Raw genomic sequence first — 26,426 nt, 5'->3', positions numbered from 1 at the left:
TGGTCTATGAACATTCACCGACTGACGTGGTTGAGACAGGTAGTAAGTATACGCAGTGAACGCGTCTGAATGAGCGACCTTGACCGTTATAATCATAAGTTAGAAGAAAACTATGGGAAGCTAACATAAGATACAGCATCAGTTCTTGGAGTCATTGACCGTTGGTATGTATAAACTAGCCGGTTGTGATCCGCGTGATAACCGCAAACAATGGTTGCAAAAATAAGACATGACTGAAAAATGGTGACAATAGTCTGTATACATTTATTCTTTGATTTCTAGATTATTTTATTCGGAAAATACCACTGAAACTACAACTTCTAAATACTCCAATATTTATTCTACGCTTCTAATGTAATGTAATGTAATGTAATGTAATGAGAACTTGAACCGAATTATATTGATCGATAAGTTATTTTCTTATGTTGCCTATCTCTATTTGTTACATGATTTACAAGTATCATATCAAAGTGAAATGCCTTGGTAACAAATTTTTCAAATAAAAGATTATAGAATAACAAAACTATTCATGTTTTCATTGATTCATTTATTAACAGTTCGTAAAAATAACAGTTAAAATATGAGGGGGGGGGAGAACAGTGGGTTTTTTTTAAAAAAACTTTTTTTAAAAAACAGTAACCCCCTACAGTTATGCTTGTTTTAACTAAAAAAAAAAAGAAAACCTATCTATTTAATATATATAATGCAAAGAAAAATAATAACCGAGGCAACAAAAGGAAATAGAACTCGATTGTTAACTAAGTATAATCAATACAGAGAAATAAGAAAAACCATACTACCATACAATGTAGAAGGGAAAAAACAATCTAAATATTTGTACATAATTTTTAAACTAAAATTGATTGTACATGATGATTTGATGTCAATAGACAGTGTACGTTATGTTGTTACTGACACATATATATCTCAAAGGTGAAGCAAAGCATCAATAGAAATGTAGTGGTGTAAATAACTTCTCAATGCAATATTTGTTAACATAGAAGAAAAAAAAAGTCAAGTGACGATGACAATAACAGAAATAAACAACTGAAATGCATTTTATTAATGACGATAATATGATTATGCTAATGTAGGCAATTTGTTATTAGTGACCGACGTCGATGTGGATGATGTAATTGCCGGGATGGTGGTAGTGGGGATAGTAGCGTTGATTGTTGTTGTTGTTGCTTTCATTGCAACATGTTCGAAACGACCTAATTGCAATGGACTAGAACATCCAGTTTCCAAGCTATTATCATCAATATTATTATGAGTAGTATATGAGTTCATTGTTACTTCATCCGTGGAATATGGATGCCATACAGTTCCCCAATGAGGTGGTTTACGTACAGCTCGTTTTCTATTGGCATTATTTAAAAGATCAGGATCAACTTCATTCATTACTCTGTGTAAAAAAGACAGGTAAGTAAGAAATTATGGATCATAGATGAGAGAAAAGTTAACGAGAGATGTGATAAATCGGATCGATGAATAAAGTGGGACAAAATACAAAGTTATTCGAGAATTAAGACGATTGGTAGCTTACTTAGTACTGGAAAAGACACGGTTTTCAACAAATCCCAGGTTTGTAATACCTCTAAACCTAATTTGATCTACATAATTAGCTATTATTCACACTAACCTTTGCACAGAACTACCAAAAACAAAAGAATTGAATTAAAGATTTGAATCAGGAATTGGTGCACGGTTATAGCTATAGAAATCAATCGATTCAAGCTTGATCTTTCTTGTATTTGTCAAATAGATATATATCTTTAACATTTATACCATAAATTATTACCTCCCGAATGCCTTGGTACGGCAAAGGAAGAGGAGAGTCAACTCTCCCTCTTCAAATGCTCTCACATGGCCACGCGTATACAGCCACTACTAGAGATGTCCTACTAACTGCTTACCATTTTTCTAAAAAATACATTAAAAACTGAGAACATAATCCTACACTCTGTATACATTCCTATTCAACTTAAAATGACAACAAAGTGAAAATGTCAAGATTTAATTTCTCATTTACAAGGAATTAAGATAAAAGTGAAAATCTTTAGTGTAATCAAAGAATCACCATTGCGTAATTTACCATCCTCAATACAGAAACATACACATAGATAAACATAATTTATCTTGGGCGTTTTCAGTAGGGAGAAAATGAATAAGAAATGACGGTTTTCATAAATGTGAGCAATTACTTGTGCTGTGATTTATTCAAATCTTCTGGCCAATCCGATGTACACATTGTGTCCAGTTTAGCTTTCCATATACAACTTGATTCATCTTCAATTGGATTATTGGTTGAATCGAATATTGGTGGTGGATAAGCGGCAAAAGGAACACTGGCTAATGAGAAACGATAATCATCATATTCAATTGGTTTATAAGCAGTAAGAACCGCTTCACGTGCTGCTTCGGCTTTACGACGTTCAACAAGATTTAGAAAATCTGGACTGGATAAACTTTCTGGCGGTTGATGTATAGAAGCAGCTAACATTTGTAAGCCAACTGATTCAGCAGCTGTTTTACCAATTCCAGCTAAATTGCTTCCATACAGTGTACTAGTAGGATCATCGAAAATCATTAATGAATAATTTACTGGGATTGTAGTTTGTAGTGTATTTGTAGGCCATAAACTTTCCGGGAATGGAGAAGCGAATTCGGTAGGTAAAGGTGATGTATTAAATTGGCACAAATTTATATCATGAATATATAAGTGTAGTTGTCCAGCTTCAGTGGCGAAAACGACACAATTCCCACTAAATAATAAGGAAAATGAAATATGACAATAAATGCAACGTATTTCTGAACAATGTCTCTCATGGTTGACCAAAGGAGAAAATCAAACAATAAGCTCTATGTTTTGACGTATTTAGTCAGTATCAATCACCACATCGGTAACAATTTAGCCTTCAAAGATATCGGAAGGATTCCATTGCACTCACCTATTATTTTCGTAATTCATCTCTTTACATATTAGCATAAGCCATAGGAATATACAACTCCGCCTGTAGCTCTTCTAGAGTTACTGCCGGTCCCAAGCCCGGGTAAAGAAGGAGGGTTGGGCATGGGGTTAGCGTCCCCATCCCGTAGAAAACTAACTCGCTAAAATAACGCTTACCAGAGAAAATAATTCAAACCATTTAAACTCTGCCCTGAGAGTTAGGTCTTGATTTAGAAGAATTATGACGCTTCATGGTGGAAGCCGAGTTCCTCTGGAAGCCACGAAGCCGATGCCCCTTCTAACAACCAGAGCAAAAATTTTTATAGGTACATGGAAAGTCCGAACAATGTGGGAGACCGGTAAGACCAGTCAAATAGCAACGGAAATGGGGAGATACAACTTGGCAGTACTGGGAATCAGAGAAACCCATTGGACCCAAGCTGGACACCAAAGGCTAAATACGGGAGGGATGCTACTATACTCCGGTCATGAAGAGGAAAACGCTCCACACACTCAGGGAGTCGGTCTTATGCTGTCCAAAGTAGCACGAAATGCACTTGTAGGATGGGAATCTCACGGATCCAGAATCATCAAAGCATCAATCAAAACAAAGAAGGAGGGGATCACAATGAATATTATCTAATGTTATGCACCCACCAATGATAGCAACGACGACATTAAAGATCAGTTCTACGAGCGGCTGCAGTCAATCATTGAGAAATGCCCAAGAAAGGACCTAACTATTCTGATGGGAGATCTAAATGCCAAAGTCGGAATAGACAACACCGGATATGAAGATATCATGGGACGACATGGAGTGGGAGAAAGAAACGAAAATGGAGAAAGATTTGCAAATCTATGTGCATTCAACAAATTAGTCATAGGAGGCACAATATTTCCACACAAGCGTATACACAAGGCTACATGGATCTCACCGGACCACACTACAGAGAACCAAATCGATCATATTTGCATCAACAAAAAATTCCGAAGGACAATGGAAGATGTGAGAACCAGGAGAGGTGCTGACGTAGCTTCAGATCACCACCTAGTTGTAGCCAATTTAAAACTGAAGCTGAAAAAGAACTGGACAAGTGGACAAACAGCACTACAAAGGTTCAATACAGCCTTCCTTCGAGATACTGACAAACTCAATGAATTCAAGATAGCTCTCAACAACAGGTTCCAAGCCTTACAAGATCTACTGAATGAAGAAGAAACTACTATGGAGAACAACTGGAAAGGCATCAAGGAAGCATTAACTTCAACGTGTCAAGAGGTTCTGGGCCTAAAGAAACACCATCATAAGGAATGGATCTCTATAGAAACACTGGACAAGATCAAAGAAAGGAAGAACAAGAAGGCAGCAATTAACAACAGCCGAACACGAGCGGAGAAAGTCCAAGCACAAGCTGAATACATAGAAGCAAACAAACAAGTGAAGAAGAGCATTAGAGCCGACAAGAAGAAATACGTGGAAGAACTAGCAACGACGGCAGAAAAAGCTGCTAGAAAAGGAAATATGAAACAGCTTCACGATACAACGAAGAAACTAGCAGGGAAATACAGTAAACCAGAGAGGCCGGTCAAAGCCAAAGAAGGCAAGCCAATCACTGAAATTCAACAACAGCGTAACAGATGGGTAGAATACTTCGAGGAACTCCTGAATAGGCCGGCTCCAATGAATCCACCGGACATCGAAGCAGCGCACACAGATCTTCCTATAGATGTCAATCCACCAACGACGGAAGAGATTAGAATGGCCGTCAGACAAATCAAGAACGGGAAAGCAGCAGTACCCGACAACATACCAGCTGAAGCACTGAAATCAGACGTCGAAGTAACCACAAGCATGCTTTACCCTCTATTCAAAAAGATTTGGGAGGAGGAACAAGTGCCAATGGACTGGAAAGAAGGACACCTCATCAAGATTCCAAAGAAAAGAGACATGAGCAAATGTGAAAACTACAGAGGCATCACACTGCTGTCAATACCAGGGAGAGTCTTCAACAGAGCGTTGCTGAACCGGATGAAAGATGCAGTAGACGCCCAACTTCGAGATCAACAAGCTGGATTTCGTAAGGACCGGTCGTGCACAGACCAAATTGCGACACTACGGATCATCGTCGAACAATCAGTTGAGTGGAACTCGTCACTGTACATCAACTTAATTGATTATGAAAAGGCATTTAACAGTGTAGACAGGAGGACGTTATGGAAACTTCTTCGACACTACGGAGTTCCTGAGAAGATTGTCAATATTATCCGGAACTCATATGATGGACTACAGTGCAAGGTCGTGCATGGAGGACAGCTGACAGATGCATTCCAAGTAAGGACCGGAGTCAGACAAGGCTGTTTACTCTCTCCCTTCCTCTTTCTCCTGGTGGTCGACTGGATTATGAAGACCTCGACATCTATGGGAAAGCACAGAATGCAATGGACAGCTCAGAATCAATTAGACGATTTGGACTTCGCAGATGATCTAGCCCTCCTATCACATACACAGGAACAAATGCAGATAAAGACAGCCAGTGTAGCAGCAACCTCTGCATCAGTAGTCCCCGGCATACACAAGGGGAAAACCAAGGTCCTCAAATTTAAAGCTGAGAACAGCAACCCTTCACATACCTGGGAAGCATAATCGATGAGCAAGGAGGTTCAGATGCAGACGTAAAGGCGAGGATTAGAAAAGCAAGGACAGCATTCCTACAATTGAAGAACATATGGAACTCAAAACAACCGTCTATCAACCAATATCAAGTGAGAATCTTCAATACGAACGTCAAGGCAGTTCTACTGTACGGAGCTGAAACTGGGAGAACTACTACAACCACCATCAAGAAGGTACAAGTATTTATAAATAAATGTCTACGCAAGATACTCAACATCCATTGGCCGGATACCATCAGCAACAGCCTACTGTGGGAGAGAACAAACCAGCTTCCAGCTGAAGAGGAAATTAGGAAAAGACGATGGAAATCGATAGGACATACATTACGCAAATTGTCAAACTGCATCACGAGACAAGCCCTAACTTGGAATCCTGAAGGAAGGCGGAAAACAGGAAGGCCAAAGAACACATTATGTCGGGAAATAAAAGCAGATATGGAAAGGATGAATAACAACCGGAAGGAGCTGGAAAGGATTGCCCACGACAGGGTTGGATGGCGAATGCTGGTGAGCGGCCTATGCTCCTTCACGAGGAGTAACAGGCGTAAGTAAGTAAGTATAGGAATATACACAAATAAACCTTATCTTTGTGTACAGAAAACATTTGTAAAACCTTTTATTTGCGCTGGCCATCAACATAGTTACGCTTTTTCAGTCTTTAGTTTTAATCTCTTATTCTTACGTAATTTGTCCTAATATGACTTCATTATTTAATTTTGTATGAACATCTTTTATGAATATATATGGTCATAAATGGAAAAAATGATAGGAACTTACTTTTGTGATAGATCTGTGGCAACTAGTCGATCGTAACCTAACCATAACTGACCTAAATCATTGGGAGAAAATGCAATTTTACCCCATTGTATAGTTTGAAAAGCACCAGTTTGTGAAGTAGCCAATAAACTATCACTGCAACCAGGTATAAATCGAACAAAACATGGATCTAGTGATGTAGAGAGTGGGACTTGAGCACGACCCGATCGAAGATCATATACCTAGATGCATATATGTGCAATATAACGCAACGATATCAATAACTACAAAGAGATACATAGTAATAGTAATAAAATAAGATAGGAAGAGGACAAACCACTTCTACCTGTCAGTCACATGACGTTACAAACATTAATTCGATTTAAGGAATGAGAAGCATTAATTTCTAATTGCATTGACTTTGGAGGACAGTATTTTAAGTTATGAAAAATCATTGATTACGACTTTATTAAAGTTGGATAGTAGTTAGTGGAAATCTGAACGCGCGTCTTGTTCTATTCAAGATACATCAGCTTTATGCGCTTGCATCCCAGTACTGTTAATGTTCACCTTGAGGATTGAACTCAGTACGTAATTAGATGAAAAACGAGTGGTCTGGACTCCACTGACAATGAAAACCTGTGACTAATTGGTTGTATATAGTCAATACATTCAGGATGTACATATCCCAATAAAATTTGATCAACTTCAGTCTTTCGCATCAATAATGAGAAAATAACCCTTACAAACTGACTGTGACTGTTTAGTGGGGTCTTAAATACTTCATTCTCCCAAACAATGTGGATAAAAAGATAAAAACTTTATGGACTGATGGTATGTTACAATTTTAAATAATTTAGCATTCATTCAAGTGGATTTTGTAGGTCAACAAGTATAATAAATAAAAATGCTGTCTACCTCCAAATGAAAGGAGAGGTTAGAAAAGGTCGGCTCTGTAAGATAACACACCAAGCTATGGTCGCTCTGAATTCATAATGCTGGCAATAATCTTTGAAAAACACAGATCTGATACATCAGAAACTACTCCAACGGAAAATTCATGCTCGACTAATCTTAGGTGGCAGCAACATCCTGAGATTTGAAACCACACTCCTAGCTACATAGTACATTCAATACTCTTTGTTCATCTTACAGGTCTTTCAACAAGAAATATTCTTCCACAGCATTAACGAGCAAGGAATATTAACAACTTGTAGAATTCTTACACTCGAATGCATCTTATTTATAAACAAATTGCTTTCAGCTTGATAATATTTCTTCGATTTTAATTTTACCCTATCTTTTATATGTGAAGAGTGAAATGTCATTCCTGGTCTCCTCAAAATGTGCTTCATACGATATATATACCAAGAGATAATCTTGATCTATGTGAGTGGAGAACTTAAATGAAACACTTTGAAATAGAATTAATGGTTATTCATTAGGGCAATAATCAATTTTGCACAAAATCAAATTAAAATGCAAAATTTAAATAGAATGAAGATCATACTCTCAACAAGCGGTCCACACGTAATCCAGAATCACCGACACGTGACCATCCACAAGTGACTAATGTATGACTATTCGCATCAACTGTCATATCAGAGATTTCACCAGTATGCGCGTCTAATTCACGTACAATACCATGACTGGTACGTGAATCGATTATCATAACCTAAAGAGTATAATCCGAAAAAAAAAGCGTCCGATAAAAAGTTTTGTTACAAAAAATGACATAAATTTCAATGGATCGTAACGACTATACTACTGAGATTGTTTACAGTAGTCAACTTGTGAAAGAAATATATATTCAACTAAACCATTTCCGCTCCTAAAGTCACAGTTCGATGGAAAGGTTTGAGAAAAGGGGAAATATGAAACTCGGACAGTTATTGTGTGGTGAATTCACCGGTACACTTTTAAAGACTATTTATCAAATAATTTTTTTTATGATACAGTCTGGATGCTAATGAGGAAATGAATTAAACGTAAGTATATATATATAATGAAGGGAAACTTACTTTTCCATTTGTATTTCCAGCGCATAAACCACCACTGAATGGTCGAAGCACTACAGATCCACCGATTCCAACATCTATTGTATTGATTACTTCACCCCAACGTTCTACAGCATCTACTTCTAGTAGGGTTGGTTGAAGACCACCCAAGAAAAATCGTGCAAAGTTCCCCAAACCATTACCAGCTCCTCTAATACCGGACCCACTCATCAAGGTACCAGTAGGACCAGTTACAGCTAAACATTCTAACTCTAGCATGAATTTATGTCTGAAAAGGAAATTATTCATAAATAACATGAGTAAGGGATAAATTATTGCAGGGTGATAATGTATCAGTTTATCCAGTTAGTAAATATTGATTATTGTGTTTAGCAATGAAAACCCAGTAAGTAAATACACTCACATAAAAACAGTTGACTAATCTCCCACTCGCTTTAAACACACGATTCAGATGGTGGGGAAACATTGAAGTCCTTATAAGTAATGCAGTCGTTTGATTTCGGCTGATCCAATAATAATTCAATGCCACCCCACACTGTTACTTGTTTAAAAGCTCTAACTAGTCGCAGCATTGATCTACAAATGCTGAACCAATGGATGATATTTGCCCTGAATTTGAAATGGGAATATAGAGAAAACAATGATGAATAAAACATTTTAAAAAATGTCCCATCATTATGTGGCTAACACAAATTATAGAGGAGTCAACTAATTGTTATTAATTTGTGAAATAGTAATTAATTATAGATTCTGATTTCGTCTAACCAATTTTAACTACTGACTAAACTTATTTATTGTTAGAGTAGTGATTATAAACCTTTTTCTAATAATCTTTAACGCTGATTACAACAGCTTGTTGAACGGTCAATATCAAGATGTGGCATGAATACGTTCGTAGATGTAAACTAAATATTTGAGCGGTCTGCACGATAATCTTCATCAATGATTGATAACTTATTGTGTCATGGCACAAAGTCGGTTGCACATACCTTGAAATATTCATTCTTTACATTCGTATCTACATTATTCTATACTTTTAATAAACTTATTTCTTCTTTCTAAACTATATTTCTAATCTTTCTTAATATCATTAACCCTAAAAGTATTTTGATTCTTGTTTTTTATTAACAGAGTTAATTTCACCTCTCTATGATGATTTCATGAGATAACCTGTACCGATTGATTGATAGTTAGTTTCTAAAGAGGTAAAAATGAGACAAAATCCTTAAAGTTTATTTACCAAAATAATCAAAGGAAACTATCTTAATGATACCTATTTTCTTCCCATAGTTATCAGTTTAACTGTACTAACAATAATGTGTATTAACAAGGTAAATAAATAAAGTTAAAAACATAATTGTATCTTAACAAAATTTCACCTGTTTCTTTTATACTAGCTCATTGGACATTGATGATAAGAAATACAATCAATACAATAAATATGTGCTAGCAATGAGTTGTCACTGATTATTTTGCTCAATATAAAACTCGACAATATCATATATATTATACAATTGTTATAGGAATGAATGCTCTGATCTGTGTATAGACATATGATCAATGTTTTCATGATTGAAATCACAAGTCGATCTAAGTTAGAACACCTTTGAAAACCTAGAAGCACTAGATAACCGGTTCTTCTTAGTATGAGACTCCTCAGCAGTGCGCATTTACGATCGTGCACACGGGACTCAAACACAAGACCTTCGGTCTTGTGTGCGAACGTCGAACATCGAGGCCACTGAGCCGGCATCCAACGATGTTAATGTCTAACTTCAATCTTGCCCAACCCTTCATCCATTGTCCGAGGTCTGTCTCATATTCGAGTCCCATACTAAGACGAAACAGTCGTCCAGTGTTTCCAGGTTTTTAATAGTATTCTAACTTAGAACTCGTGATTTCGACTGTGGAGATACTAAAATCTCAAAAATCTACATACTGACATGACTAATATGTACAAGCCAATATAAACTTCCACATCATGATGATCCAATCGAGCTCTATTATAACTGAAACATTTGTTTCGTGAGGTCCTAATCATACCCAATCAGGTTGGTTGGAAAGTGGACTAAGAGCATCAAACTTATGTTCCGACTGTAAGGTCAAATTGTTATTTCCCACTGTAACCAATATCTGCAGATGCACGGTCTTCAAACAACCAGAGAGAATTAGTGAAGGTCAGTTCTGAAAATAGCACATCTCACGTTGCCCCACAGATTTCTGTCTCTGGTGACAAGACCTCATCAAATACACCTATAACAATGTTTACAAAATAATCGTGACCGGGTCCGAACAGTTATCCCTTGGACTTTGCGATCACTATCCCAAGTTGTTAAGATCACTTCCTCCTAACATAATTTCCTTTCCAGGTACTTCAAAGAAAAGCATCCTTCCACGGTGTGGACAACTGGGAAGTGACAACGTCCCTTTTATTACTAACAGCACTGCAGATTTATTGCATGTTAGAGTCCAAACTAAGTTCGATTTTCGTAAAGATTTTGGTCGATCAGACCACATTACCAAAACGTTGAACATTTGTTCTGGTCTATGAAAAACAAATTTGAAAAAATTGTTTGGTGCTGGAAGTCTTAAGCGCCAAGTTTGAAAATCATGAATTCGATTATCAGTGAAGCACTAATGGATGCCTTACTGTATTTTTGAAGACAGAAAGAAAATATAAAAAGGAAACAAACCAAAGATGGAAAAATACAATTCAATCCTGCGACTAAAAATACAGGTTCATATAATCAAGATTTCAACAAAATACTGGTTGTAATCCAATTAAACTTACACAACAGAAGCTAATGGTCTGCCCATTTTTGTATAAGCATGTAAAGCATTATTAGCCAAAACAAAAACAGAATGTTCCATTGGACGAGGTGAAGGAAAGACTTGCTTCAATCCATTATATGGTGTGACAGTTTCAAGTGAATTCACATCCGAAATCAACGGTACAGTAAGCGTTATATAACGTTCCATGGTAGTTGAATAGAATGCACTCATTTGACCCTGAAAAGTATTCACCAAAAAATGTACAATAATTCTAGGTGAATTAAAAAAGCCTTAGTTGACAGACCAACAGATTACATATATTTGAATCAAAACTACTAACTTACTGTACGTGTCACACACCAGATTAATTCTTCTAAAGGATCAAAAGCCACATCTGCAATCCGATCAGTTTGAAATAAACAATCCATCATCTGTGTTCCAGCATGCCAATAACCACCTGTTTGGTAATATTCTGCTCCAGTCAAAGTTGGATCATACTGTGCTTCAGCAGGTAAAGTAAGACTAGAATCGCCACCATCATCCTCATCGCCAGGTGATATATGCTCATCACATGGATGCGGATGATCAGATGAATCGTTCTCAGTTGTATACGACATAATCTGTTTACACGATAAGTTTGTGTAGAAATTTTACTGAAAAGAGACAATATCAAAAAACCCGGTATATATGTGAATGCTATTTATATAAGGCAAAAATGGGCTTTCAATGAGTAAGCAGTTGGTTTTAACATCATACCGTAATTACTTTAGCCTCGGCAACCGTATATTGTTAGCCATCATCATCAAACAACTACAGTGTAGTTCAAAGTCGAATATACATATAACTTGTACTAGTGACATGGTATACAAAATTCTGATGTAACAAATTTTTTTAAAGAAAAGACTACACCTTTAGGATGATTGAATTGTGTACACCATTAAACAAGACGACTAATATTCAAAACCTGTTCACATTATAATAGCTTAATGCCTTAAACCATGAATTCAGTATACTTACTGTCAGTGAAGTGAATAATTATTATCATAAATTACACAGAAACCATTTGATCGTATTAGTGTTATACCATGGTAACTAAACGTATTTAATGCTTTCTTTAAAATCTTAGCTTTACAAATACGGTTAATTTCTGGTTTTAAAACTCCATATAGTATCAAGTATTCTCAACTGGTTAAAAGATGCTGACAAAAACGCTGAGATCTCGCTCTTTTTCTCTCACAGTTGGTACATCGTCATTCACTAACCAACTACTTCAACTAGTTATATCACATGATCATTACAAAAAAGAAAACAAAACATCCATGTTCAATTAAAACGACTGATTTATAAAATTAATATTTCTTAACTCATAGGAATTCCATCTCGAGAGTGATAAATGGTAAAGTGTTTAAATTGATATCATGAATGGATCAATCTTAGACTACTAATGAAACTCAGAAGCACTGGAAAATCGTTTAGTCCTAGTTAGGCAGTTATTCACTGAAGACAAGGGTGGACGGTTGTGCAATGTCATAGATTGGTTGAAGCTAGACATTAGCACTTTCAAATGTCGGCTCAGTGGTTTAAAGGTTAAGCGCTCGTGAGTGAAACCGGTCTTGAGTTCGAGTTCCGAGTGCGGGATAGTGAATGAGGATTGCTCAGGAGTCCCATACTAAGACGAAACGGTCATCCAGTGGTTCTAGGTTTTCAATGGTGGTCTAACATTCATGATATCAGTTTAAACACAACAAACTCCATAACACTATGCTGATAAGTAAAGTTTATGATTGAGAACGATTGATAAATTTTATAAAGTAGATTTCCTACATTTCTTAATTTATTGGTGATGATATATTAAACTAAGTGTGAAAAAGCTATACTAGCTGACTAATCTTTAACATTGTTGTATATAAAGAAAAAAAAGTATATTCCCCAAGACTTTTATGTATAACTGTGCAGTGTTAATATTTATGCGTGGATAGAATACATGTATATATATATCACGGGGTTAAGGTCATTTATCACTAACTTATAATTATAATCTATGAATAGATCCGCGTTGCCTATTCCTTGGATTTCAATACACTCAAGTTGAATAATTGAATAAAACTCTTAGTTACGGATTGTTTGCAATAACTCATCTGAACAACAGATTTTGAGACACTATTTGTGTGGCGTCTGCTGGGATCACCGGGTAAGTAATAGTGAGGTTCGACGCAGGGTATTAGGGAATGATGGTAAGTCAGTTGATGAGGTTATGAATCTTCATCGACTGAGATGGTTGCGCACGTGTGATGTATACCCTAACACCGATTACCACGACGTGCAATGCTAATCGGTGTTCGGGATGGTTGGAAGAAAGTTAGGGGCGGCCAAACCAAAACGTGGCATCAGTCAACAAAGTCACTAACTTCTAGTCTGAACCATGTTGGTAGATGCAGACCACTTGGTTGGGGTCCGCGTGACTATCGTAACCAATGGTTGGAGACTCTTGTTGACATAGCTCAGAATCGACCACAATGGCGTCGGTGTATACACTCTGTCTTCCCTTAAACTCAGAGATTAAAATCGCTTCATATCTTTCTTTCTATGGACTAATTCTTTCTTCCTGTACTGTATCCTTATTGTAATCTTTCTTTTATATATTACCACCTTTGAATTACCTACTTTTATGAATCCGGTGTTCATCTTGTTGTGTTAGTGAGGTATGACAACTTGGACCGATGCATATATGTGCCTGGTTTTACGTTGTAGCTGACTGACTGACTATTTGTGTGAATGCTTATGAAGCAGAAGTGAGAATTCGAACCTGCATTCCAGTTACTGAGAAAGTCTAATAAAACATCCAGCTAATACTCCATAAATTATTATTTACAATTGGTTAGTGAGTCAATAATTGCATGCAAAAAAAAGCGATACTAACTAATAAGTAAACAAAACACATAATGAAAAAGGGTCCTATATTTACTAAATTAATCAAACCAGACAATAAAACACTGTTTATCAAAAAATAATTTAAACAAACAACTACAGTGTGGTAACCATTAGCAACAATCTCCAGAAATAACTATTAGACAAAATAAGAACACAAGCAAATAGAAAAGTATATCATTTATAAACAATAGTTAAATATAAAATCACTAATATTGGGTAAATCTTAAGTATACAGTCTGAATGACTTTCAAGTGATAATCGTTACGGCTAATTAGAAAACTCTTTAAAAGAAAATGAATGATTTATCAAGCTAGGAACTAGGATTAAGATATGATTTCTGAATTATAGCTGATAACGGTCTTAACAACATCCAAGATTAACACCTAATATAGTCTTTCTACAACTTAATTCTCATGTTTGTAGGTATCAATGCCAAGGTTAAACTTAGTAGCTTCAAGTAAATTGAGCATTGAGTAGAAGGTTAATAACATATTTTATGTTATATTCTAATGAGTAGGAAATTGTATTAGCAACAATGAAGTTCCCAAACATCAGAAATACAATTTCCCATTCATTGGAATATCACAAAAATATATTTATTATCAATGTTTAAGTAATACATTGATTATCATTATTGAATAAAATGGAAGGAATCTAATATGACAGCAGTTATTGCATACACATTCGTGTACTTGATTGCAATTGAGTTGTTTAAATTGAAATAAATGGATCGAGTAATATTCTTTGAATTGTAACCGTATAAAGATATTTCCCTATTTTGATTGTTAATATGCTTTTAATTTATTAGGTAAAGATTTATTTACTTGACTTTAAGCTACATGTTTCTTAATTTGAGGAGTGATGATGCTATCGGGTTCTACAAACTTAACTAGGTGAGGTGGGAAGTCAAATTTGTTAACCACCGCTTATAATGCACCCTTTCATGTAGACTGTTTTTTTTAACAACCTGTACACGATATACAATCATTTAGACTGGTGTGACCACATTGCACTTTGATCAGACAAATTATAGTATATTGGTTGCTATTCTGGTATCAATCAATTTAAAAACTATGTCCCTGTAAAAATATTTATTTAAAAAACTTTACCGGAATGACAAAGAAGACGAGGTCCTAATGCAAAGAACAATTTACTAAACAAAATATTTTGGTGTTAATGTGATCTTGGGGATTGGTGCCCTAAGAAAACCACCTGCTTCGGTTTGGATGACCGGGTAGTATCTCAGCTCACACAAACCAACTAATTTGTGAGGTGCACATATATTTGGTGTCTTCTTGTACCAATGTTTATAAGTTTAAATAGAAATAAATAAACAAAATGTCATCTAGCCAACTAATATGTATCAATCGTTGATGTACTCAACCTTAAGTCACTAAGTCGCAGATTCAAACTCACTCCGAAGCTTTTTGGTTTGAGCAACCGGGTAGTACCACTATCTACCACACTTTGACTGTAACTAAAAGCTAATTATACGAATCTGTACGTGATTGACAAGTTAGTAACAATAACAGGTAACCAACGTCATATTTTCCTAGTCTTAGGAGTATCATGATGTTGAGTCACGTGATCGGTGGAAAATGAGCAGTAAAATGGACTAGAAATAACACGATATTATCAATTAGTATTCAGTCATAGTAAACACACATGTATATTTACAACAGTCTACAAGTAAGTGAAGTAACGACACCACAATTAGAAAAAATAATCGACTTAATATGAGAATTTATTTCAATAAAGTGTACAAATAAATAAGTATGCTTATTTTTTCTCCTTTGTCTTCAATAGTAGTAGGCGAATTCAAAATTCTAACTGATTTTCGTGCAATTTGGAACATGTGAAGACTGCTTCCGGTGCATTGGATCTATTTACTGTATCGGATAGAGAAGGTGGTAAGTGAAAATGCTGTGGAATGATGAAAAAGAAAACGGATTAGAAGAGAAAAAAAAGTGAAGACAATTTGACTAGTCTATATTCTCCTAGGGAAAAATTATGTCGTCATTCAAACTTGGGAACAATGGTTTGGTTCATTAAAACACTCGGCTTTATACTAATTTATAGTAGGTTTGAAACCCATACCGCCAGTTTCAGCTTAAACAACCAAAAGTCGTATCACTACTAGTACTCGAAGAATAGTATACGAACCTATCAGTTAGTCATAAGCAACATAAAATTTGGTACATGCGTGCATCTGTTAAAGTTGCTACACCACAATAGCAAGACAAATGTCAGAATAGTAGAAGTAGTAACAGTATCAGTAATAGTCGAAATGATTATACATAAACGATTGGCTTTGAGAATGAATTCATGAAATAAAAAATACTTTATATTTTTGTCGCACTTTGCTGATGTGACATATCAACTCGGATTGGCGAATAATTGTGCCAAGGTTATAACTGACTGGGTGATACTCTGTAGCTCGCTTATTATTTGTAAATCAGTGGTATGGTTTTGAAAAATTGAGCTTCTATACCAATAGGCCATAGATTTCTTAATATGGGTTAGATTATACATACGATCTTAAATAAGAAATCGTTCGTCTTGTCTTTAGATAAGCAAAGATGGATGAATTAGTTTTCCACAGTCTATGTACAAGCAGATCAGTAGATCGCTTAATAAATTACTTTTTTTTCTCTCTTCGTTTCAACTCATCAGGTACAAATTCATGTATTTGGCTTCTAGTGATGCTACTCATTTGTCCACACAATAGTAGGTGGAGTGGTGGTCGAACCAGAGACAAGTAGCTGAAAGTCGAATGCGCTGACCACTAATTGAGCCACCATTCCAAGTATTGTCTGACTTAACTCACTTCCTTTAACCTGTTGTATAAGGATTTCTATCCTTTTGTGCTCTATCATTAAGACTATTAACATCGCTAACATAAAATAAAATTCAACAAGAAACTTTTTTTTCTAAGAAAAGACGAAAGTCCTCTAATTGTACTGATCATGTTATTAACATGGAAAAAGGAATTCTAAATAAGTGACTAACTGTTCATGTATTCAAAGGCATAAACTTAATTATAGCATCGAAATCTTTTCTGTTCAAAATAGAAAAAAAATCTTGATTTCATAGAAATAAACAACTAAGTATTATGTGCTTAGTGTTTTTTAAAACCTCACAACTTTTAAACAATAAATAAACATGCTATCCAAATTATCAGAGATAACAGTAACTATGGATAACACAACGTAAGCTGGCGAACAACACACGCGATATAATAAATTAAACACTAATCTCAATAGTTGAGATCATGAGTCAATTGAAGCTAGATCACCATGGAAAACTTGGAAGCACTGCACAGCCGTTTCGTCCTATTGCGGGACTCCTCAGTAGTGCGTATCCGCGACCCCGTCTCACGAGATCCGAAACCAGGACCCATAGGTCTCGCGCGCAAACGCTTAACCTCTAGACCGCTGAGCTGGCCGGTATCCAACGGTGTTAATGTCTAACTTTAACTAATCCACGAAATTGAGCCGTCCAATAACACATCAACATTAATCCCAAGAAAGTAAATGAAAGTAAAACTGGTCGCTCAGCTTCTTGCTCAATAATTGACAGGTAAGTAGTATTGTCTTCACAAATTATTGTAGCGTCCGCCAATTGATTTTAGTTCTATCCGATTGGCAAAAACTTGAGGACACATAATTCTCTTTAGAAAGAGAACACCTTGAATAAGAGAACGAGGTTATATAGCACTTTTGCTATGCAGAATTTTGAACAGACAGAAATTTTACGCTTTCACTCGTCAGTTGAACTGTCATTGTAATTGAACTACCCTCTTCTAAAACATGATATAATAATCCTTAGTGAAGAATTTACAAATCAATATCACTTAAAAACATGAGTTCTACGCCATGTACTCTTCCTTGAAATGACTTTTTGATGTGTGTTTGAAAAACTGTATAGACATATAAATGAAGGTAATTTTCACCTGCACAACTAGCTGATGTCGTTTTATCTTGAAACACCATTCAAGTGTAGATGATCTGAAAGCCGGTTCAAGTGTATTCCCACTGATTAACCAAGGAATATGAAGAACTGTGAGTAGACCATCATATTCTGAATACACTGGATTCGCCTGTATCTGGTCACGCAGACCTTGTACTCGAAACATATAATCACAGTAATGAGATAGACGAGTCAATAGACCAGGCGGTAGCTAAACGAAGAACAAGTTAAATATTAAAAAAAACACGAATTAACATGGAGTCAGTTGGATATGATTGGATTTTTTATTTACTATCAACACACAGTTTGACAGAATAACAAATTGAAATGTCTGAGTATATTATTTTATGTTTGTTAACAATGCTTAGTAAAATTAGTTACAAATACAGATGTAAACTAAATTTCTATAATTTACTAACACAGATAATGAACGCATATGAATTACTGGTTGTAGTATAAATCACAGTTTTCAACCGATAGTTTTCAGAATTTTAACAGTTTCATTCACGTAATCTGACCTCTTTTTATATAACTGAAACCAATATTCAATGATTTCATAGATGCGTACCACGTTATCATCTGATTACCATCTCTTCCCAGTCGACTCGTTCACTAATCATCTCATTTACTGAGTATGTGTACGTATATGTACATACAAAGACAGCGCGAGAGCTAGTGATACCACCCAGATCAGTCGAGTGCTTTATCTACTAAACTATCGCTTATTAATCATTACAACACATTTCATTAAGCAGTGGTTCAGCGTACATAATACATTACATCTGCTTTATTCTGTAAAGATTTATAATCTGACTGACTCATTCTTCTATTACAGTAAAGTTTGACATTTTTAGCCGATGATTATACTACACATAAAGAGGGCTCGAAAAATACTGATGATCAAATACCTGTTTAGTACTCAATTAATTTTATCGCTTTGCATGCAACACCATGATGACTGGTCATTGGATAGGCAAACAAATATAGGGTTAATTGGATAGTTATAAAACCAGTTAAATGAGTTTAGATGAACAAACAGTGAGAGATTTCGTGTTACTTTTATGTTTTGGTCCATAATTGGTAAAATGGCCTACTGATATAATGAACACGAATCAACCATGATGGTCAAGTCTTATTTGTTTTTATTTTATTTTATTTTAACACATAGATATTGGTACAAGGAGGTACCAAATACATATGCACCACATAAATCATTCGATTTGTGCGAAGGCTGTGATACTGCCCAGATGCCCAAACCGAAGCAGGTGGTTTCCTTAGGGGGCCACACCCCGAGCCTTCGACCTGAAGGTCTGATCCACAAGGCAGTGGAGCATCGTGAGGAGATGCAGTCCCGTGGTAGCCGGTGACCAACGATCGGTTCATACGCCATTTGCTCCTTCAGGATACTGGAGCCCATGTGCACCATTGATTTGGAATCCGGTTAAAGCGCCGGACATTCGCTTTTCATCCTCTCAATTTCGTAAACAACACCCCCGCCACGAGAAGGCAGTGGGTAGGACTTCCCTGGCAGAGGCTGTATACGCATGGCTGTGTGAGAGCATTTCGAGAGGGAGGGCGGGCCTACCTTACTCTCGGCCGTACCAGGGCATTTGGGGGCAAGTCTTATTTGATTGGTAAGTGACCCACAAAAATGATATTTCTCAAATACTTGTTTGTTGAGTGACATTTATTTACATTTACCCAGTATATAAGCCTGTCACTATTCTAGAAAAACCTTGTTCTGTTGTTCGGTTGCGTTGTCTATTGAAATCGACTCATTCAGGGTATATATCTCAATAATTCACCCACATGAGAGGTTATCAATCTGCCACATCATACTGACACTCATTATTTTAACGAATACAATAAGCAGACAATATATTAACTCATTTAAAATCATCCTTCATAACACTATTCGGTTAAAAATTGACAAACACTCAAAGCTTAAATATTTGTATTTTGAAAGGTGATTTGATTGAGTAGAGACAAATATAGAACTTGAAAATAGTAATCAATTTAAATAGTGATGTTAAATGAAGATTAGGTAAATGAAAAAAAAGTTCAAAAGATTTGTTATGTTAAGATTATTGAAATACACCGTCTGTTTTGTAAGGTTTATTGCTAGAATACTAACTGATGACTTAGTTACAAACTCAATCCATAAAACATAGAACTTTTGAAGAGTTAAACAGATAAATCTGAGTTGTCTATTATCTCGCTTATTATTAAATGAGACAAAATTTGTTTTCCCTTGCTTATTTAAATGACAACTCATAAGTCTACAATATATATGAGTGTTTATTAACAAGTCAGTAGTCATAAAAATACATTCAGTTTGAGACGAATGTTTATTGATCTAAGCTGGCACATTTTACATCGACAGCATTAAGAGCGATTTGAGCACGAAATATTCTGATTTCATAATATTTGTTTTAATGGACTAGCATGGTCTCATTTGGTAACCTTACTTAACGACACCTCCGTAATAGTAAAAAGAATGTAAAATATGGAATTAAACTCAGTCAATAAATATTACATTATAAGACAGAACAAATAATGAGAAATCTTAAGCAGAACCTCACCTTCATTGTAGGTAACGTGACGAAAACTGTACAGTGACTGTTTTGAATTAGCAGGCGTAATGTAGCAAAGAAATTAAGCATATTCCTGTAGAACTGTTGAGTATCTTTGCAATAACCCCACATAGGAGAGCCGCATGAGTTTATCACTAAGGATAAAGTATTTCAAATGCTATAGATGAATGAACAGCAAAAAACAAACCTATCCGTTGTATACCTGAAGACACTTTTGTGTTTAATCGAAAAATAATTAATTTTTGAATTAAACTGAAGAGATTGGTATGCAATCTATAACAATGAAATGAGAAACTTTAGCATTAAATAATTATTACGTTTTTTTACTATCCGGTTGAAAATAACAAGTTGACACATTTTTCTCAGATATTCGAGCAGTTGCATTCATGGGTATGGTTATATTGAAATGATGCCCTAAACTCGATACAGATGAATTTACATTCTGGAAGTAAAGTGTCATGTAAGAATTAGAATGATGATTGAAACCTTGGTGTTTGGGACATTTTGATAACGCCAAGCGATTTTAAGATCTGAAATTTCTTCTTCGATCTCATTTGTAGAAGTCATATGATCTGGTAATTTCTAAAATATTAGAGATATCATGTTGGACTATATTTTAAATTATTTCTACACATAGTAAATTGTCAAATGTTTCCGTTGCACCATAGAATATACTATGACCCGATAATATACCTTCTGCTACGAACAAATTTAAGAGCAGTTTTGCATATGTTTGGTGAAAATCTGGCTCTTTAAATCAGAATTGAAATTAATAACACTTAGTATACCGTACCGATAAGAACTATACTTCCTGAGGTCACACCACCACCTGAAAATATTGATGATACTAGTTTAAAAAAGCCTTACCAAGTAATTCGTCAAATGAAGGAATCCCAGTAGAAATTAAGAATGTGGATAGCTTAAATGAACGTTTCACACCATTCATGTCACAGGAACGTGTAACCAATACTCACTAAGAGTCACAATTCCGCTTTTACAATGATTTTCCAACCTGAAAAATTGAAAATGTCTTTTTAAAAAAAACAAGAAAATTTGACGTAAAGACAGTTATGCAGAAATTCAGATAAGTATAGGTTCAAATGAAACGATTTCTTATCAGGGACTTGAGTTTTGGGCTTAATTTTATCTTGATTCGGACATTTGTAGAGTAAATTTATACAATAGAATTTATTGATAGACAAGAATCTATAGAATTTCCTTCATCTCTTGAACTTTAAATAATCAATATAAATAGGTAGTTGATACCGGAGGCCTTACTGATTGTTTTTGGTTGACAATGGTGTTTCTTAATAAACGTAAAAAAATGAGTTATCACACAATAGTTGTGACTAGATTGATAAACGTGGAGAAGACAACAAACTCTGACAATAGGTTTCCATTCGCCAGTTTTAGGTGATATCGCAATCTCTTCAAACGTAGCAACGGCGACGGGGATAGTACAAGCATGGATCCTGCAAAAATGGGATTATTGCTGAGGCAGCAGCTGAAACTTACCCAGATACGAAAACTGCGCCTACATCACACATCAAATTCTGCTACTGTACTCTCGAATGATGGCACCACAGTATTGCTGAATTTAACTACCATACCTGTGCTAACGTCACTTTTCACATGTGATTACGGCGTTACGAGGATCTATTTAAATTCCATTTCACCAATCAAGATTGTGCTTGGAAGGTTCTCTTTCTACTTCGGAAATTCGGTCAAAGTGAGTTAGGTAGGTACGACAATTTGATTTTGCCTCAGAATACACATGATCGCTCATTTTCTGACATTGTTCAGTCATTAAGCTAACAGCTTAGAGATAACTCCTCATTGTTCAATACACGTTATCGATGTTTAAAGATTATTATGAACGAAGATGTTGACTTCCCCAAGCAGGTGGTTTTCTTAGGGGTACACTCCATTAATCTTTAACTCAGAGGTCTAATCCACAAAATGGTGGCGCAACGTTAGGAGATGCAGTCCCATGGTAGCTGGTGATTGACAATGAATTTACAAACCATTTGTTCCCTCAAGATCGCCGAGCTCATGTGCGCCGTTGGTTTGGAATCAGGGTTTTCCAACTCCTTTAAGTGGATCCTCCATATCCACCAACCCGGCTTAGGCACCGGACATGCACTTTTTGTCCTCAAAATTTCGCAAACAACCCCACTGAGCGAAGGCAGTGAGTAGTACTTCCCTGGTAGTGGGTATATACACGTGGCCATATGAGAGCATTTCCAGGGCTACCCACCCTTAGCCGTACTAGTGCGTTTAAGGGAGGTCAAGTGATAAATATTCACGAAACCGAATTATTAACGCCAACACGTCTAATAAAGTAGGATTAAAAACAAGACCAGTGGACATGTTGGTAGGTTTCTTTAATAAAATTACATGCTTGTGAACAAAATAGCTGCTAAAATTATTAGAATGAGACTGAAACACAAGCGTCTAGGAGGCCCAGGTTTTGGGGGTTACTCAAGACCTAACTATCAGGTTTACTTCTTTTCCCACCATAACATATAACTTAGGGAATCTCAAGAGAGCATAGTACTTATCTATCATAAAATGATACACGAAGTTATTCTGCTACCTTGCCAATTTCATTTAAGCAAAACGTCTAGGACATTTTAAGATAAGCTGATTCACTTAAGTTTGCATTCCCCTTATTGCCTACTAAAAAGTTTACGACTAACAATAAAAATTATCAGCCAACTATTAACAACTCGGGATCTGGAAAAAAGATATACTGACCTATGTAGCCATAATACACATTAGTACAATAAAAGAACTAAAAACTGAAATATACCTTAACTACTATAACATATGGAAGTACATAGTATCATTAATCGATTTACCACATCGACCTAAAACTACAACACCCTGTATTGCTTGTTTCATGGTTCCACAACATAACAATAATGATACGAAGACACAGCTACTAACAACATGTGTCTTCTACTTGTATATACCATGTTGCACAGCTAGGAATTAATGAGAGGATTACCGGGAAGTATTCCCAACTTTCGATAGAGATCTGTACATTATAGCTGTGTCACTGGTTGATGATCTCAATAGAATAAATATTAAGCGGTTGTAAAGGGATAGTTATTTTGAACAAGATTAACTTGATTGCAATGGACTCACAGACAGCAGAAAAGATCTAGTTCCCCACATGGCGGAAAAATATTTCTTGTGAAACCTGGGGATAGGACTGCGTTCTCTTTGAAAGTCATATTGATCTAAGAGAATGACTACAAATCCAAAGGACAATTACTTAATCCTGATCACACAGAATCGTTTTGTAAGGGGTACTCAGTACTTTACAGGTCTTATCAACACTACAAAACTAACTCAGGATGAGGTGTCCTTATTTGTAAACTGATCTTTCCCAGCCTCATCATCCATCCCTGAGAAAGTAACATCACGGGAGAAACATAAATCCACCCTCAGGCTTAACATACGCTGCCCTTCGTCTTACCTCCCCCCGACGAACCAAATTGGAATAGTAGCATTTCAAGGAACAAGTGTTCTAGCCCTAATAGTCTAAATAAGTTGTCACATTAAGCGAAAGTGACTTGAGGGTTCTCATCCATTAGATTAAATATAATCATTTCCTCATAAGAGCAAGTAATACTTACCATGTCCTTGAAGCAGATATGATTTACAGCTTAGTGTACAAACGTGTACGATACTAAAAACTACCAAACACAAGTTTGTGTATTCGACTATAAGTCATACTTCTTGTGGAAACTGGTGATACTACCAGGTTGAGTTTGAACGCAACAGCTAGTTTTAATCTTCTCTGGACATGCCTTATCAACTTCTCAGAGGGATTCGGATAGTAAGTTTGCACAGCTCAGACCGATAACTTCATACAGCTGTATTAATATGTTGTGGTAGTTTAAATCGACAGACAGATGTGCCAAAGTTTATACTGCTTATAACTGATTGAAGCTAATGGGGTGTTTTGGAACGACAACCATCCCTTTATTCCTAGTCTACAATGTTAACTGGTAGATGGCTATGAACAGCATGTAACGGGATATGCAAAGCTGCGTTTGTAAGTCAAACTAAAAAAAACACAGTTGGTCGAACTAGACTTGTAAGCAACGTGCAGCTCGGGATCTAGTAATCATGAGTTAGTTGTACCGAATTGTATTCATTTCAAATTTTAAAAAAATAAGGCAGACGACTGAACAGCACATTTGAGTTGTCTTATTTGGTGAGGAATAAATAGCTTTCGTGTGCAATGACAGCACCCAGCAACAAACTTAGTTTGTTTCTTATGTTAAACGTACTGCTTGGCATCAAAACTATAGATAAATTCACAAAGTGATTACAGTGAAATCCGGCTAATGATATTAGTTATCATGAGTACGAATTCATTTCAACGGCACAGACGAAATTATTGTGATAACTGCCAAAAGACCTTGTACCAGTTACTTTGGTCAATCAGGATACACCAAAGGTATGAGAGACCTAGGTCACTCACTTCCTAGTGTGATAAATATCACACTCGCAGTTAGGACTTAACTTTAAAAACCCTGAAATACAGCTGGCGCCAATTTATGGTGATAGCTCTGGTCCAAACACCTGATTCTAGCTCGTTTTTCATTGATTTGGTAGTATACTTTAACTTAGTCACTAATTAGTTACTTAAGTCAGCTAGGTCGCTCGAGTGATTAGTCGATTGATAAAATTGGAAACTCCAAAAGCATGAGCTTTTAGCCCGGAATATGAACCAAATATCACTAAATATTACTTTTGACACTTCATATGATGTTCCGGAGAAGTACGTTTCGCAACACTCAAAACAATACACTCACCACGACACATACCACCACAATCTCTTAGGGACGCCAACAACCGCGCGGGTCCAGTATTCAATATTTTTTCAAGAGCTTGTATAAACCATTTGATTTCTTTGCTCTTGCTTCTGTTTGCTTTAGTACTGTTCCATGTATTTGGTTATGCTCAATGAGTAATATTCTAGCCCCCCGACTCCGTCAAATCTACTGTATTTGGTAGTTATTTGTGGGTTTGTATATCCTGTAATTCGAATGAGTGTGTTTGACTCAGGGAAGTAAGGTTTCTAGAAACCGTCGGCTATCGTATTACCATCCAGGAGGTTGGTCGGTTAGAATGTGCAAATAATAATGTGATAATGTGAGTGCTAATAGAAGACGTTTGTCTCAACAATAATTAATTAATTTACTTAATAATGTTTAAGACAGAATTAAAAGAATAGGAGGGGAACGGAGATGATAATGAGAGAAGGAGGAAACAATCACTGTGTTCATTTGTGAGACACGTATTAGCTACAACTGATTCAAGAGGGAAATGGTAATCTTTGGCGAGTATATGTTAGTCAATGTATCAAAGTATCAACTGAGAGGGCTGTTGTCACTTCGGTTTGAAGGGCACTCCAAATGGAGGTAGCTCTCGGTGATATAAAGCAAAAGTGAACTTTGATGTTTGCTCTTGCATGCGCTATTTCTCGAGGGTTGTCTCGGGGAGCATAGTGATAATTTTTTGGTGATATGCTCGCGTTGAGGTGGTTTGGTGTAATTAATATGTAGTATGTCATATTCAGATCGCCTCCTAGTCCCCTGTAGCTTAGCCAGAATTATTCCATGTGCTGGATTCTGTCTAAATAAGATTTGTGTTTTAGACCTTACAACCACTTCGTTTCCCATCTCTGTACTTGATCCAAGAGATTTATGTCTCTTCTGAAAAGAGGGGTTCAACGGCGTTGTG

The 26,426-nt window shown here is 36.1% G+C and overlaps 2 protein-coding genes across 2 annotated transcripts; both read right to left on the bottom strand.

Annotated features, from left to right (window-relative positions):
* Positions 1–528: 528 nt before the first annotated feature.
* On the bottom strand, positions 529–13,694 carry MS3_00002604 (uncharacterized protein). The gene is made up of 7 exons (XM_051210204.1): positions 11,514–13,694; positions 11,189–11,406; positions 8,401–8,665; positions 7,890–8,054; positions 6,401–6,621; positions 2,205–2,765; positions 529–1,405 (listed from the first exon to the last, which is right to left on the bottom strand). The coding sequence occupies exons 1-7, from the start codon at positions 11,784–11,786 to the stop codon at positions 1,081–1,083; spliced, it is 2,028 nt and encodes a 675-aa protein (XP_051070173.1). The 5' UTR covers positions 11,787–13,694; the 3' UTR covers positions 529–1,080.
* Positions 13,695–14,198: 504 nt separating this feature from the next.
* Positions 14,199–25,543, bottom strand: ELP4 (Elongator subunit elp4). Its single transcript, XM_051210203.1, has 10 exons — positions 25,496–25,543; positions 21,531–21,675; positions 21,457–21,492; positions 21,295–21,413; positions 21,150–21,245; positions 20,981–21,105; positions 20,851–20,936; positions 20,652–20,797; positions 18,053–18,280; positions 14,199–16,023 (listed from the first exon to the last, which is right to left on the bottom strand). Exons 2-10 carry the CDS (start codon positions 21,607–21,609, stop codon positions 15,919–15,921), a joined length of 1,020 nt encoding a protein of 339 aa, XP_051070172.1. The 5' UTR covers positions 21,610–21,675; positions 25,496–25,543; the 3' UTR covers positions 14,199–15,918.
* Between the last annotated feature and the right edge of the window lie 883 nt (positions 25,544–26,426).

Source organism: Schistosoma haematobium, chromosome ZW (assembly GCF_000699445.3).
Source record: "Schistosoma haematobium chromosome ZW, whole genome shotgun sequence".
In the NCBI taxonomy this organism is placed as follows: domain Eukaryota; kingdom Metazoa; phylum Platyhelminthes; class Trematoda; order Strigeidida; family Schistosomatidae; genus Schistosoma; species Schistosoma haematobium.
The sequence above is the reverse complement of the archived record's forward strand: the minus strand, read 5'-3'. Positions and strand labels throughout refer to the sequence as shown.

Bases quoted from the DNA above. Each gene is read 5' to 3' on its own strand.
- MS3_00002604 (XM_051210204.1), bottom strand. From the start codon at position 11,786: ATGTCGTATACAACTGAGAACGATTCATCTGATCATCCGCATCCATGT. The intron at 11,407-11,513 runs GTAAGTTAGTAG...AATACTTTTCAG, and splicing joins TCTGGTGTGTGACACGTACA to GGTCAAATGAGTGCATTCTA. The intron at 8,666-11,188 runs GTAAGTTTAATT...TTTCCTTTTCAG, and splicing joins AGACCATTAGCTTCTGTTGT to ACATAAATTCATGCTAGAGT.
- ELP4 (XM_051210203.1), bottom strand. From the start codon at position 21,609: ATGAATGGTGTGAAACGTTCATTTAAGCTATCCACATTCTTAATTTCT. The intron at 20,798-20,850 runs GTTTGTTTTTTG...CTTTATCCTTAG, and splicing joins TTCAGGTATACAACGGATAG to TGATAAACTCATGCGGCTCT. The intron at 16,024-18,052 runs GTGAAAATTACC...ATCATTCCACAG, and splicing joins GACATCAGCTAGTTGTGCAG to CATTTTCACTTACCACCTTC.